Raw genomic sequence first — 16,233 nt, forward strand, 5'->3', positions numbered from 1 at the left:
CTCTCCCATTATGAAGATAAGGGGTTGAAATTTACCAGCCCCTCAGGAGGCAGGCTGGGATGCAGGGGAGCCAGTAAAATCACAGGCAGCCACATCACACCAGCTCCTGGACATGGTCCTGTCATTGTGACATCTTACAAATGGCAGGACTGGAAGCGAATAGGCGGCCTGCGCCAAGTGTGTTGGAGCAAGAGCTGTATTAGGTTGTTAGAAGTTTTTTTTTCAACTTCACATGGCTCCTGAAGTCTGCCCATGGTGAATACTAGGTGAGTGGCTATGGAAGTGGCATGGAGGGTATGACGGGCCATGGGAGGTGGGACTGGGGGTGGGCAGCTGAGGGGATGTGAGAGGTGAGGGCTAGAGGGCCTAACAGCTTCTGAAACAACTGGGACAAAGTCCCAGAGAAATGAAGTGGGCTTTCCAACCAGCCCGCCTCGGCACTTGCCCACCCATGGCTGCCTACACTCCCGTTTCCAGGGTCAGCGGGGCCGATTCCACCCCAAATCTACCCACCTGGAGTGAAAAATCACGTGATTCAGGCACTTCTTACCAAGGTGGGTCCAGCGAGACAGGAAATTTCCTGACACGAGCTACCTGCATCGATAGTGATAATCTGGCCCTATAAGCCTGATTCCTGCATTCTTACAAATAGAATATTTTATTAATGCCCCTAATTTGCAGCAGGGGGAAGCTAATGCCATTAGTTGGACTTGCACAATCAGATTTTTAAAGTTTTTGTGTGGCAGGTTGCTGAAAGTATGGATTGATAACAGTGCAGAGAGAAGAGGGTATCTGGGACCTCAGTAAACAGGGCAACAGGGCACCTCCTTAACCAATCAGATTGAAGGATTACAAACTGAATAACACAAGGATGGTGAAGTATAAATTAGAATTAACTGTCAATTTAGGTGTAGGAAAAGACAAAGAAACTGAAAGAAAACATTGGATTAAGAGAGATAAAAAAAGGTTTGAAAAGAAAGTTGAAAAACACAGTTGGAATGAGACTCCATATTTGTAATAGTTTGGATTAACTGGCAGTGCTTAACATGTAACACATTGTTAATAGAGTACTTTAGACTTGAAGTTACAAGAGTTAACTTTCTATAGTGAGTTTATTTTGTGCCTACTGCACAAGTGCAGCAACTTAATTCCAGCCAATGCTCAGCCAGTCAGTGAGATGCTATTTTTCATAACTAATGGTGGAGTAGTGCAACTCTAACAGCAACCTTGCCTGAAATTGCTCTACCATTTGCACATAATTAACCATGGCTGCCATCAGCCACACTGTTACTTTGACAGAAAAATCTGGCCAAATATATGGGGCCAGATTTTCACGGTCCCAATTGGGACCAAACAGAGGTGGAACATGAAGAAAATTGCCACCAAGTGGGGCAATCAAAATTTCCGCCTCCGTTTCCACCCTCAGCTATTTTCACAAGAGCAGGGGTGGGTACATGCCCCAGAATCCATCCACTTCTATGAAGGAAGCAACTGACAGCGTTGTGAGCTCATATTGAGAGCCCATCCCAGTAAGGTTTTTAATTTTCCTGCAGACTGCCGGACTTTAGCAGTTATTGGGTTTTTCACCAGCTGCATGGAAGCATAAACCATGGATTGGGGCATGAAGAGTTTAAGAGGTAAGTAAGATGATTTTGCCTCCAATATAGTTCATCATTAAATGCTGTAGCATGAGTAGTATCTATGTTCATTAAAGGGAGTTATGCTACTGCTGTGATTGGAAGAGGTAACTACCCCTTAAACAATGTGTTTATCAGATTGTTACTTCTGTCAACTGGCAAGCTGTCAAGTAAAAGATTGACACTGAAAGTGGAAAAGTCTTCAGATGAGTTTAAAAAAAAGTTCATCCAATGGAAAGAAAGGTAAAGTACATTTCACAATATTGAAAGGGTAGCCTAATATGATAACAATGGGTGAATACTTAATCTTTTCCCATTGTTTTTAGATATTGGTCTAGACATCAGTTGTGATAATAGTTCTCAGTCTGTTTGTTTATTTCGAGAGTTTTAAAGCTCTTGGTTGCAAAACAATTGCCTAATCATTTTACAAGTGCTTGACTTTGCTCACAGTTGGTTTGAAGTGTCTGTTTATTTTCTCAGGGAGTTTTATAGGCTATTCAATAGCTTTCAACTGCTAGAATAAGGCTTGTGAATTCTGTTCATAAAACAAATTATGGATGAGGGCAGTGAGGGGGCTGGGGTGAAGGCGAGGGGTATGAGGTAAGTGCGTGAGTGAGTGGGTAGGATGAGGGGGAGAATGAGGAGGTGAAGGTGATGTGAGTGAGGTGGGTAAAAGTGAGGTTGTAGGGTAAGGGGGTGAGAGGACTGAGGGGGTAGGGTGACAGGAGCACAGTTTAAAGTGGCCAGAGAGTTGAACTGCGTATTGAAGAGCCATGGGTAGCATCAGGAGCACCAGATCGAGATTTCCTGGTAATGGAGATGGGCCTTTTTAAACTGTCCAATCTGGATTCAGCCTACCTCTGTTTCTGCTCCAGACCTGCTGCCAAAGTCGAGGCTACTTAGGGCCGTGACCCCCCACCCAAACAGAAGATCTTACCTGTCGGCAGTCCTGAGATGGAGGTGGAATCACAACAGCCCCATCTCACAATTCCTGCCTCTGACATGAAAACCTGGCCCATGGACTTTAAATAAATTGCCTTCTATTATCTGGTGCAATTCATATGAAAATAGGAGAATACTAGTCTAGAAAAGATCATTTCTGGCTGGCCTCAGTGTAGGAATTTAACAGTTTGAAACTAGGAATGATATTGTTATGCCATCCTTCAAAGAAATTCTTTTAAAGAGTATAAATGATTTCACATCTGGATCCAGAGCATCTTGAGGTAATCCTAAACTGATTCAGACAGGACTTAAATGTAGTTAAGAAACTAAGTACAGGGTGAAAACTCAGCAGTTTGTGTAAGGTGACCTTCCTGTGGCCTCATGCAGAAATGGTGAATGCTGGTGTTTTAAATGAATATTCCAGAGCAGAATTTCAAATGCAGCTAAATACCATTTAACAGAATTACTAATGATTCCAGCAATTCCCTATTTCTTTAGTTTCCTTGATTCCATAATATGAAATTGTATGTTGAACAACACATTGGCCCAGAGTTTGCTGGAATTGAGTATCTCTTGGTTACCAGATATTTCCTCCCTTACCCTTCAATTCAAAATCTTTGAACTGAAAGTTATTGTAAGAGCGAGCTGAAAACAACATAGTATGGGCAATAGGGCATCTGGGTTCTTGGAGAACGGGGGGAGACTATTAGCCTCCTTAACCAAAGAGATTTAAGTATTGAGAAAGGGAAAGGATTAGCTAAAATAGGGTAAATTAGAGTCAAATCAGTTCAGAAAGAGAAAGAAAGAAATGGGAAGATAGACCAGATTAACTGAAAGAGAAAATGAAAGACCAAGAAATAAATCGGAACCTTTCTTAAATTAAATTTTAAAAATCTCAAACAACCATTTGCTACCTTTACCATTGAGACTCCACAGTTTAAATTGCCTTTCTGGACCAAAAAGGGATTGATTAACTCTGCAGGAACATAAATCTCAATGAAAAGATTTTTGTGCTGTTAAGCAGCAGCTTTAACTTTCTACGGCAAGTTTAATTAACAGTTAATGTCAAACACAGCATCTTCATGAAATTCACGGGGGGGCAGGGGTGGTTGCAGGTGAGCTGCTTTTTCAGAGGCTAACAGTAGAGTATTGGAAATTGGATCATTTTCCATATCTTGGGAGCCCTCCTCTCAACGAAGGCAGACATCAATGATGAAATCCATCATCGTCTCCAATGTGCCAGCTCAGCCTTCTGCCAACTGAAGAAAAGAGTATTTGAGGACCAGGATCTCAAATGCGAGACTAAGGTAATGATTTAATGCACAGCAGTGATCCCCACACTCCTAAATGCTTTTGAGATTAGGATAACCTAGAGCAGGCACCTCAAAGCACTACAGAAGTACCACCAGTGATGCCTTCACAAGATCCTCCAAATCTGGTTGCAAGAAAGTTGGCCCAACTGCAGTGTCCTCTCCCAAGCCAACATGCCCAGCATCGAGGTGTTAATCACTTTGAACCAGCTTCACTGGGCGGCACATGTCATTTGTATGCCTAGACTCCCAAAGCAAGTACACTACTCGGAATTCAGTCAGAGCAGGAGGTTCCCAGGAAGACCACAGAAACGCTTTAGAGAGGTCCTCAAAGCATCCCTAAAGAGATCAAACATCCCTGCCGACGCATGGGAATTCCTGATTTGTCACGAAAAAATTGGAAAAGGTTCATTTCAGAAGGTACCAAACACACCGAGAAACTTAGGAACACACCGAGGCGAAATCAAGGCGTCAGAGAGAGCAGACAAACCTCCAAACAATTCACCTACCCAACCGTCTTAAGCTCCATCTGCCTCTCATGTGACAGAACCAGTGGATTGTGCATTGGACTCATCAGCCATCTCAGAACTCATTAAACTAGAGTGGTAGCAAGTCATCCTCATTCTCAAGGGACTGCCTATGAAGGGAAGAGTAAACTGTCCAGTGACCTGTGGCACTTTGCAATTCACAGTGTATCCCCTCCTTGTCACAAGATGTCTTTCGAACTTATATATCAGCAATGCCTAGGGCAGAATTTTACGGCCCCATCGTGGTGGAGGCAGGGCCAGAAAATGTAGCAAACTGTTCAAAAATCCATTGACTTAGGCGGGACCAGAAAATCTTGTCGGCATAAAATTCTGCCCTTAGTATCATTAAGTGCGCCATCATTTTGGCAGCAAAATTTGGGCCTTGGATTGCAGTGTTAATAAGCATTGATATTAATGACGACCCAAAAGGCTGCAATCAAAACATCCTTAAGGTATCATGACAGCACCTTGCAATTATTACCCCTGTGAATCGAATGAATCAAACAGATGGCTTTAACCTACATATTTGTGGTAAACTGGCCTTGACCATTATATTCCGAAAACGTTATAATTTGGACCTTTGTTTTTAATTGAAGATTTTTGTGTTAAGAATATCACCGATGTCAATTAAATCGCATATCCTGTAAAATAAATAAATAAATACGATCCAAAAAAAGGATTCTTCTGTCCTCATCCTCACGTTATCAGTATGGGTTACAGTTTGCAAATCTTGACATACCATCCTTAACTAAGAGTAATGCACATTACAACCATGTCCTACTCGCACAGGAGTACCAGGTTGCACCAGGTCAACTCGCACAAGACAGGTCAAATATTTAACTAATTATTTCATCAATTATTGAATGTTCTTCAACAGGAACTAAAAAGTCAAAAATATTCTTCTCATTATCTGCTGTAGCTCTTTCCAAGCTATTTCTAATTTATTTGAATTACATGATCTGATGTTACATCTTTTTTTAAAAATTGGATAAATGATAGAAACTGGAGATTCATGGTTACAGTAAGCCTTCCTCCAAGTACTTTGTGCTTGCCTGAGTAATTAAACTAGAGTGCTATAAGGTGGCCTTTAAAAGAGGGAATCTAAGGGCTGGATTATTGTTTATGGAGGTGAGAAACAGGAGCCAGGTCTGATATTGTGTCAGAAACCTGCTTCCGGTGGGAAACTGACTTTTTCAGATTTTCGTGGAGGTGAGCGTTTAATTGACATGGAGATGGGTTTCCCGTCCAATTAAAGCTAACAGGGGCAGGAATGGAGGTGGGGCTGATGAAGTGGGAGACTCAAGCAGACACCTAAGGTAGCCATCATTGAGGCTGCTAGCTGTTCTGAGGCAGCGGGTTTGTGCCAAAGCTTTCCACTACACCACTGGGAAGTGAAATGTCACAGGGGATTTAGAGGCCTGGTACCCATGAGGGAGAGGAGGGAGGTCTTCTTTCTGGAGGGTGGCAGGAGGCCACCTCATCTTGCAGCAAGTGCACCTCTCTGTTCTGTGTCATCTCCCTTATCCTCCAATTCCTCCTCTTCCACTTACCTCCTGCTCCTCCTCTGATGAGCTGCCTCCTTCCAGGGCCTCATGGACCTCAAGGTCCTCACCTCTGGGGGCGGGGAGGGTGGGGGGCACGTTGTGGAGAGCATAGCAGACCACCATAATGACTGAGGCCCTTGCAGGGTGGTATTGCAGGACATTACCCAACAGCTCCAGGTGCTGCACCCAGTGCCCTCTGAGCCTGCGATATCCTAAGAGTTGTGAATCTGATGTGTTCCTCAGCCTTGGCGAAGAGAGCATCTGTCAACTTGGAGAAGCACCAGTGTGCAGCCAGCTGTGAGATACCACAGAGGTCTGCAGCTGACAAGGGCACAGATATCTGTGACAAACTGCCAAGAGGGTCGCAGTCTCATTCAGCACTGGTTCTCAGTTATGTCCAAGTCTCTTAGATTCTGCCTGTAGATCCTATGCTCAGGGTTGTGCTTCCTTCTCCATAATGCCTCTCATTCCTTTCCTCTCTGGCCTACTGATGCCTGACACTCTGTCCTCCCTGCGCCGATTGCTCCTCCTCATCTTCTAAGGCCTCAATTTCTGAGGGTGCAGCACCCATTTTAATCTGCGCCCTTCCAGGTGCTCAGGTAGAGACCACTGGTCCAATGCCCATGTGATGCCAGAAGGATGATGAACCCCTGAACTGGCAAAATTCTTAATCCTGGCTCCTCCCCTGACCTGTGATGGGTTGCTGCAACTTTAATGTCAAAGGGGGTAAGCCATTTAACCTATGAGAATCATGAACACTTACCTTTTGAAACTTTGCTTGCCTCTATGACTGGCCCCCTTCATGGCCCCAGCCTTCAGCTGGTATGAGGCAGACAGATCCAAAATGCCGAATGCTCCCAGGGAAATGCAAAAAGTTTCTAGAGACAGGCTTTTAACAAGTCCTTAATGAGCTCAAATAGCCTGGTTAGGAGTGTGGACCAATTCGAGGTCCGGAACTTTCCTCCACCCTCGTGAAAATCACTGACATCGAAAACAGAGGCAGGACATCCGGCCGCTTGACATTGCTGTCATTTTTTTCCAGCTGCCTGCCTCGGTTCCAGCCCAAATTGAGCTGCAGAAATCCAACCCCCAAGCCTCCATGGTCATCAGTTACCAATTGTGGGAGGTGAAAACAGAGTCATGATAATCCAGGTAAATAAATAGATGAGCTCAGGGTACTGAGGTGAGAAATATGAAATTGTTTACAAAAGTTAAAATTAAATGGAGAGAACCAGGAATATTATAAAGCAAAGAGTAACTGTTGATTTTTTTTTTGCCAATCTACTCACTTTCCCTTTCCCTAAAGCGTCAACTCCGGCTGGCTTTCATGGATACTGGGCAACCTAAAATACATTAACCAAATGATTATTCTTCATGTGAGCTCAGAAAGCAAGTGTGTTTGGTCACAGGATATTTATTCCTGGATACCGTCACAGCTGAACCCATTTTACTTTCACCTGACGTCCAAAAATGCCACTTTAAAGCAGGAGTCACTGAATGATGATCAGGAGGCAGAAACCTGTTAGCTGATTGTCTCCATCTGAGCAAAATTTGTAATTTATTTTAAAAATATAACGTAAAATGATCAAGGCAGAACAAAACATGTAAAAACGATGCATTATTTTAACCAAAAACGCTGACAATGGACCTACCTTTTTAAACATAATCTGTTCCTTAAGACACATACGGTGTTGATTTTCCAAAATTAGAACCTGATCCTCGGCTTCTCAGTGATGAGAATATGTTGTCTTAATAATTCGATGATAATACTGGGTAATATACAATTTACTACAATATACTCACTCTTTAGGTGGGTTTAAGTCCTCAGGTCTTGTTTCAAAGAACTGGAGAACTTCATCACACTGAGAGATATGGGCTGGTAGTCGGATGAGGGCCTGCAAATAATCAATAAGCAATGAGATGAGATTCTTCTGATCATCTGTTTAAAAGAAATTCAATTCCATCCAAATTAAGGCCTCGAGCCTAATATATTAAAATGCAGGTATCCTCCACTTATATGGAATTAAGTAAAATATCCATTTTCAACTTATATTAGGCAAGTACATCTGCTACTTCCATATAAGTACACAGTAAGTATTAAAAGATAATAAACAATAACTGTGAATAAGTGATGATGATGCAGGGTTTGGATGATATCATAAACCGGTGGTTTTTATGACATATGATTCAGTTTCCTATTCAAATACAAATTGAACTTTGACCACTCTGTAACTTCTTCATCACAAATGACGGAAGAAATGCTCATCATTTGTCACCTCAAGGCCCAGATCTTCCACTGCTCTCCTGGCTGGCTTCCCATCATTCATATTCTTTCAACTTTAGCTGATTCCAAACTCATAACCGACCTGCACAAAGTTCTGCTCATTCATCACTCCTGTCCTTGCTGACATCCATTTTTTCCTGGTTCCCTATCATCTCCAATTTAAAACTCTCAGCATCTTGTTTAAATCCCTACAAGGTTTCATTCATTGCTATCTCTAACTTTAACCATCACAGCAAACCGATAACTCTGCCTTCCTCCAACTCTGGTCTCGTGCATCCCTCTCTCACTTCACTCATTGTTAATTGTGCCTTCAGCCAACAATGCACCATATGCTGGAGGTTCCTACTAAAACAGCCCTGCCTCTCACCTCCCTAACCTCCTTTAAAACCCTTCTTAAAATCCTCCTCCTTGACCAAACTTTTGGTCAACCCTTTCAATAATTCCTTTGCTGGCTTGGCATTTATTTCTGTTTGATTTTACCTTGGAAGTGCCATGGGATTGCTTTCCACATTAAAGGCACTATATAAATGCAAAGTTGTTGTTGAGGTCTTTGTAGCCTCCCTGCATTTCAATACCATCAACAAATGTGCTGATTTGTGTGCTCTCTGACCCTGGCTTCCCTAGTTTTGCAATGTTGACAACAATAAAGTTTAGTGTTGCAACCTTTCCTTGCTCCAGCAAAAGAAAGCAATGGAGAGATGGCAGTATTTCAGCTTCCAAGGCAGCTATCTTCTGGTGGAGTCTTTTCTTGGCAATTCCTCACAGTTCCATGATTCAAATCAGAGATTCATAGTTTGGTGAACCACCAGCGTAGACCCATATCTCATCAATCTGCGGGTAGAACATTGCAATACTCCCAAGAGTAACTTAAGAAAAACCTTGACTGGGATTGTGGCTCTTGTGAAAAATCAATGCGTAACCACGGTAATAAATGATGAAAAGGAAATCTGAGCAATTTAAAAACACCAATTGAACTCCTGTGATTAGGTTGGTATTTAACTCCTTTATAGCTGTATTGAAAAATATCAATATTTCTAACCAACGTACAGGGTTGTTTTAGCTCACTGGCCTTTTTTTCTGGGATCCGGGAATAAATCCAGCCCAGGCTGAGAACTAAAATTTCCATGCACCTCTAGTTTGGACAATGTCAACCAAGTACACAGCTGCTCTCTAATCCAACTCAAAAGCTGAGAGTTGCTGACATGATATGATCAGGTGCTACATAAATGTAAATGTAAAGCCTTTTTTCTTTAATCATTGAATATAATTCAATAGGATAAAGGGACCACAACTATCACTTGAATATTGCAAACTTTAATAATGTTAAACCATTAAGCTCCAATTTTCAATCATTTTGATATTTTAATTTCTTTTTGTCAGGCCTGCAAATTCGTTTGCTAAAATAAGAGGCAATTCAGCATCTCTGAATAAACAAAATTAATGATATAAAACTAATATTTGAAGAAAACGGCACATAAATTCTTCATGACTTATGATGATGATTTTGGCTGCATTCATTGCTAGCCAGTTCAAGAAGAACTGTAGACTAGTGTATCGTAGTTTATTATTACTGTCAAACATTTTGACGCTTTCTCAATTTAAATGATTATTTCAAGCTCAGTCTTGCAAGAAGTCTAGCAATTCACAATTGATTAATCTACAATATTCACAACTCTTCAGGGATTTTAACTCATTTAGCAAAAACCAATTAGGTGGGCATTTATAATTGACCAGGTTACTTACCCACCCCAGACTCATTGTTAGCTATCTACCCATTTTTATCTATTTTACTGAGCAGGCAGGAAGAACACTTCCCCAAAGCCAGCAGGGTCCTTTTCAAAAACAACATATGCATGTCAGGCCATCAAGTTAAAATTCCAATTGGATCACAATGACATTGTCCGGACCCAACATGCATATGTTACAATTGAGGCCAAGAACATAGATATACGAGGGAGGAATTCATCAGGCCACATAATCTCCAGGATTTATAATGCTAGAAAAAACATCAGCTCTTATTGCAGTCTTTTCCAGTGGCCCAGTCAGTAAAGACAATGGTCTGAATTTTCCATTCATCGGGTGGGCGGGCCTGACCCAATTGCGGGTGGGCATGGAGCTGATTGCCGCCAGTGATCGGAGCCGCACCACCATTTTACGTGGGCGGGCCAATTTTGACATTTCCAATGAGCTTAACAGTTAATGAGTTTATGCACTTTTTACACACATTCACGCCTACTTTCAAAATCACAAGGGGCGCCTTACCTCCCCCAAAGGTCTCCCTGAACAATGGGGGAAAAATTCTGCCCCAGGTTTCACAGGGTGGTGTTTGGAATTTTAGGCATTATAAACTGTTATACTTTAAACTATGTAATTCCAAGAGAGAATAGAGTTGGAGGCTTAGAAGATAGCGAATTAGCAGTTCTACATAGCTACAAGGCCCATGTGATGCATGTTGCCATGGAGGTGGGCTTTGAGGGGTACAGCCATAGAAAGCCATGATGGTAGCAATTTACAGGGCTTTCTTAAGATACCTCTGAACTTCACAGACAGTTTAGTCTGCAAGAATCAGAGAGACAGAGAAAGAGAGAGAGAGGGAGCAGTGTGATAGAGGCAACCTGTTTCCATTATTCACCATGCAGAATGCAGGTGGGAGCTCGCGCTCGGATTGAAGAGACCAAGTTTGTGAGGATTTAAACAAGGCTGCAAGATTTGCCTAGCTTTAGCTAAAGGAAGTAATCTCCAGTGTAACTCTCACCATAAATGTCAGTGTGGGGACTAGAGGTCATCAGACTAGAAAAGGTAAAAGGAAAAAAAGACATTGGGAGCTAAGAGCAGCTTTAAGTTGGTTCCTGGAGAATGAAGTGTCTACTTAAGGGACACAATAAAGTATAACTGTGGTGGGTGGTTTTCGGTCTTTGTAAAAGTTAAATGGGGGAAAACATATAGGATATATGCTGCCTACACGTGTTTAGAAAATGATATTTTGAGTTTGTTTGTTACAGTATAAGTCTTACAACTTGAAATCTTGTCATAGGATCTTTCTAGTCAGTTACTGGAAACTCAAATATCTTATTAAAAGTTATTGGCCTCTACGGGGATCATAACATACTCAGCCTGACTACTATTAAATACTGGCACACAGTAGTGGAAATTGAACACCCTAAAAGCAACAGAGATCAAAGAAAACTAGACTGAAGTTTATGCCCATCTAAACACACTAAAAGGACCACAAATTGCTTGCTGAAATAAGCCTGAAATAGTATAAATGATGGTTTTACTACAGTCAAGTTTCCATGCCACCCCACATAAAAGGCAGATTGCACTTTTACAAATGTTAAAGAGATAGAAAAGTCCCCAATGAACCTTGACTTAATTAAATGAGCTGTAGCTAATTCATTATTCACATTTTATTCAATTTCTGTTGTGTCAGGCAGAGTTCAATCATCTGTTAAAGACATCTGTAACATCTTGGCTACAAAGGCCAATTGCTAGTTTAACAGTACCCCGAACTCTTCCACCTGCAAAGTTTCCCTCCAGTGCAGTCTCTTTCAGCGTGTGATTGCTAGAGCTGCAGAGTTATCCAATATAAAGCACTATTTACAATTTGGGACTCTAAGGGGATCTCTGCATTACATTTCTGCATTTTTCCCCCATGCTCTTGAATACAGTGCTGAAACAGGTTTAACAACCCCATTATTGCAGCAAAGGTGAGCAGCATGCCAAATTCCAGTACCAAGCCCCTCACTCTGATTTCACCATCCTTTTCCTCCATAGCATTCCTCAGACTAATACAACTTGTTGATCCACCCATTGCTCTCTCTCCAAGTATTTCCTCACATACTCATCTGAACAGCCACCACGGACACGCACATTCATCTTATTGCCATTTTATACCCTCCTGGTCACTCCTCCATAAATGTTCTCATTCGTACTGGAGAAGAGAACTCCAGGGACAGGCAGAGAATGGAGTGAGATCCTCCGGTAATCAGCACCCTGACCATGTGGCGAATGAGGCACTAGAAATCGGCGGGCTGCCCGAGTGCATGGCCATTGATGATGTAAAGGTGGAGGGCCAGCCAGATACCTGGTGACAAAATTAGATACCATATGACCATGTGGCACACAACACTCATGTTAATGTATTGCTACCTCTAAGTAAAATATGACCATCTATACAAAGGTGACTTTGAATTCTTTCCTCTTGTTAGATCTAATTCATACTTTCTATCACCCACATGGAACTCAGGTTGTACTTCTCCTCTATACCAGTGGTAGGGCTCCTCACGTGTCATCAGGCATGCCCTTATAAGGTACCCCTCGTCTCAAAGCCGCCAACCACTGAGTCTGCTTGGAGCTCGGAAGATCTGCAGTTGAATTCACTGGCACAGAATGAAGGTATCATGGTAGCTTCCTGGATATCTTGCACAGATGTGGATGATAATATTCAGGTGGTTACATACCAGCTGAACATAAATGGAATGGAATCTCTTTTGATTATTGAATAGTCCTGGATAATCTGAAGGCACCTTGATTGCCAGAGATGTGAAATCTATGACACCCTGAATCTATGGGAATCCAGCCATTGAAGCAAATCAAAGGATCCTCTGATTCTGACTGATCTTATCAATGCAAAATGGAGGTAGGGGGTGGCCCTGGCAAAGATGGCATCAGATTGTGAAATCCTTCAGAGGTCACCAGCAGATTCCAGGAAGGAGCCAGGAGTGGCAGAAATTCAGGCCAGTGGTGTCTTTGACCACCACATGCAACGTGTACTCACCTGGTCCTCTCCTGCAGGAGGTCAGCAACAACCTGAGCAACAGGAGGCTCTTACAACTTGTAAGAGCTTCATGAGACACAGTTGATCAGTCGTGTCCAGAAAACTTATCCTTTACCTGTATAATCAGTTTTGGGAATATTGACTCCTTTGAGTTGGAGCTTTGTATCTGTCCCATGGAACTGCAGGAGACTGAGGAGAAGGCAGCTGCTTCTCCTGCTGCTATTGCTCCTGCTAATAAGCTCCTGTTCATGTTGTTGTTGCTACTCATCTTGTACTTCAGTGAAAGTCCAATGTAGAGCTGCATAAACTGCTCCCATGCTGCTGAGGAGACTGAGAGCAGGGAAGAGCAGATCAAAGTCAAATAACCCCAAAGTGAAAAAAGTGACTTCCAAAGTTTTGGAAATTACCTCCAAAGTAGTGAAAATACACTCTCAAAACAAGTGCTGTAAGCAAAGGCCCTTCATTTAGACAAAGAGACAGTTGTCCTCTTTCAGTATTTAAAGGCTTTCCATCCTGTCCATTTTCCAGCTGTATTAATCCTGGCTGTACTCTCATCTTCCTGACCCTGACAATTTTCAGAGAGGCTAGGAAGCACATGCGCTGGCATTTAAAGCCAGAATGCTGGGTTAAATCTTTGGTCCTTTGCCTTTTTATATATTTAAGTCACTGACCCGCCTATCCTACCAGGGTTTCCTGTGCAACAACTAAATGCAGATTGAAGCAGCTTCATGTCAGATTCCCAGTGCACTAGGATTTTTCCTTCTCTAACTCCCTGCACAAACCTTCACTGTCCTCTGCAAGTTAAAATCCTTCCTCCTCCTACCCCCATGATTTTCATCAACCGTTTATTAAGCAATACCTCAAATAATAAGGATTAGTTGTGTAAGGATCATTAGCAAGATCTTGGATATAGAGAAAGACAATGTTAATTTATATTGCTTTCTAGACAAGCTCTTGAAGTATAAATATATGTGCCCTGTCACCTTTGTGACCTCAACCATTAGGAAACTGCTGAGATGTGGCAGACAGAGGAAGCATATAATAGTAAAGGCTTTTACTGATGTATTTGAACCAAAAACATGACAGAGCATTACACTAATTGTCTGGTCAGAGGGTGGATGAAAAGTGTATTGAATACAAATCCAGTCCATTCTCTAGGACACTCTCAAAGTCAATATGTTCTGTAGATTTTTCCTGCAGATCTGGAATTCTGCAGCTTCAGCTCAAGCATTTGTCCTTGGGCTCGAGCTTTTTGCTTACTTTCCTCAAATATTGAAAGCTTCATACGTTCATTGCAATCAAAATTCTATGAAAGGCAGTCAGAAGAGGAACATAACAGTCCATCTTAAAGCAAGTGTTCTTGTCAGTAATAGCACAGAAATATTCAACATTAGTTGTAAAATATAAAGATTGTTAAATTAAGTGTAATAATATAAGAATGAGTCATCCTGGGTAGCAAGGGGTGCTATTTTACAAAGTTATGGTGAATGGAAATAGAGTTATGTTTTCTACTTCTTGCTACCTTTATAAATTAGAATACATTATACATTAGAAGAATAAAAACAATTCATCATTAATTCCTCAACCCTTTGGGGAAATCAGATTTTGCCAAATTTTAGTAACTCAATGGAACAGCTGAATTAGTACATGATGATGATAAAAACCATGAGAATGAAATTCTACATTGATATCAAGGTAACAATATCTTGCCTTTGTAAGAGAAAAAGAATGTGTATTCTGTTTCCACACATGGTACCACAAGAACAAAAGGTCATGGATGAGAATCTGTTCAGTACTCTTTCTACCAAACAACTGCACATTCATTACAATAACATTATACTCTAGTACATTTCTAACCTTCCCAGTTTTATCAATTTTCTTTTCTCAATGTTGACCGTGTTTTCATTTTGAGAGGATTGACTAAGTGACCTAAAGAAGGATACTCTATGAATGGAATTTGTTCTGTGTGAACTTATGATTTGTCTAACGTACTTTGCTAGAAAAATGCATTTGAATGGCTTCTCCATTGAAATATAAGAAGGTCTCTATGAAATGCATCCAACATCCAGTGGTGATCTCGGTATATTCAGAGTGCTAGTAGATTGAGAATACCAATTTAAAAATTTACTCTGAGGTGAGAAAATGGCTCCAGGTTAGTCACCAGACAAGCCAGATACATCAACAAAAAAAATTTGCTTTAAGTATTCAGCAAACTCTTTTTACGACACAATTATATAGATGATACATTGACATCACACCATAGTGATAACAATGATGAACATGCAAGCCTTTTCTTCCTTCAGAAACAAAATAATTTTGCTGAACATTTTTGCAATGAATCAGTGCATTTTAATTGCTTGTTTATAGACCTATAGAGGACGAAGATTATGGCAGAGTTTTTTTTATACTTATAAAAGAAAGATAATAAAAATTTAAGTTTGCAACCGCTCCTTTTTATTCAGCTCATTATCTTTTAAGAGAAAACACCTAAATCTAAATGTTATTATGCCATTGCTCAATTTAGTGTGATTTTCTCTCCTTTTCAATGAAAGATGCAGGTTAATTAAATCCTTCTTTCAATGACAAGTAAAACCTGTGCTCAGCCATGGTAAAACACTGCGCTCCAGTTAATTTGAAACTCTGTGTGATTTGTTAAACACAATGACAAGAAATTCAATGGCACTGCCTCTCTCCCAAATAGCAACATCCCCAATAAAAAATAAAAATACTGCAGTTGCTGAAAATCTGAAATAAATACAGAAAATGGTGGAAACGCTCAGCAGATCAGTCACCACCTGTGGGAAGAGGGACAGAGTTAATGTTTCAAGTTGAACTGGGAAAAGTTAGAAATGTAATAACTTTAAGCAAGTAAAAAGAGGGACAGCGGGAAGAACAACAAAAGGGAAGGTCTATGATAGTGTGGAAGACAGAAGAAATTAAATGACAAAAGACTTGGTGGTGCAGGGCCAAGGTAATGTGCCTTGTGGAGGTCTGAATGGTAGAAGGATGAACTGCTGCCATCTGGAAGCAAAACAAGACTAAAACCAAAACCTGCAAAGAAAAGGGAAACAAAATGGAGGCAGAGGTTATGGTCTGAAACTGTTGAACTCAACGTTGAGTCCAGAAGATTATAAACGGCATAATCAAAAGGTGAGGTGTAGTTCTCTGAACATGAGTTTGAGACTAATGTGGCTAATGTGAGAGCAAGGTAC

At 41.2% G+C, this 16,233-nt stretch overlaps 1 protein-coding gene across 3 annotated transcripts in view; it reads right to left on the reverse strand.

Annotated features, from left to right (window-relative positions):
• sh3pxd2b (SH3 and PX domains 2B) overlaps positions 1-16,233 on the reverse strand; it is a 306,057-nt gene that overhangs the window by 118,027 nt on the left and 171,797 nt on the right. For all 3 annotated transcript variants that reach the window (XM_041193213.1, XM_041193214.1, XM_041193212.1), the window contains exon 5: positions 7,764-7,855. In XM_041193213.1, coding sequence (XP_041049147.1) covers positions 7,764-7,855 — 92 coding nt within the window. The remainder of the gene's footprint in view (positions 1-7,763; positions 7,856-16,233) is intronic.

The sequence above is a fragment of the Carcharodon carcharias genome, chromosome 8 (genome assembly GCF_017639515.1).
Source record: "Carcharodon carcharias isolate sCarCar2 chromosome 8, sCarCar2.pri, whole genome shotgun sequence".
NCBI lineage: Eukaryota > Metazoa > Chordata > Chondrichthyes > Lamniformes > Lamnidae > Carcharodon > Carcharodon carcharias.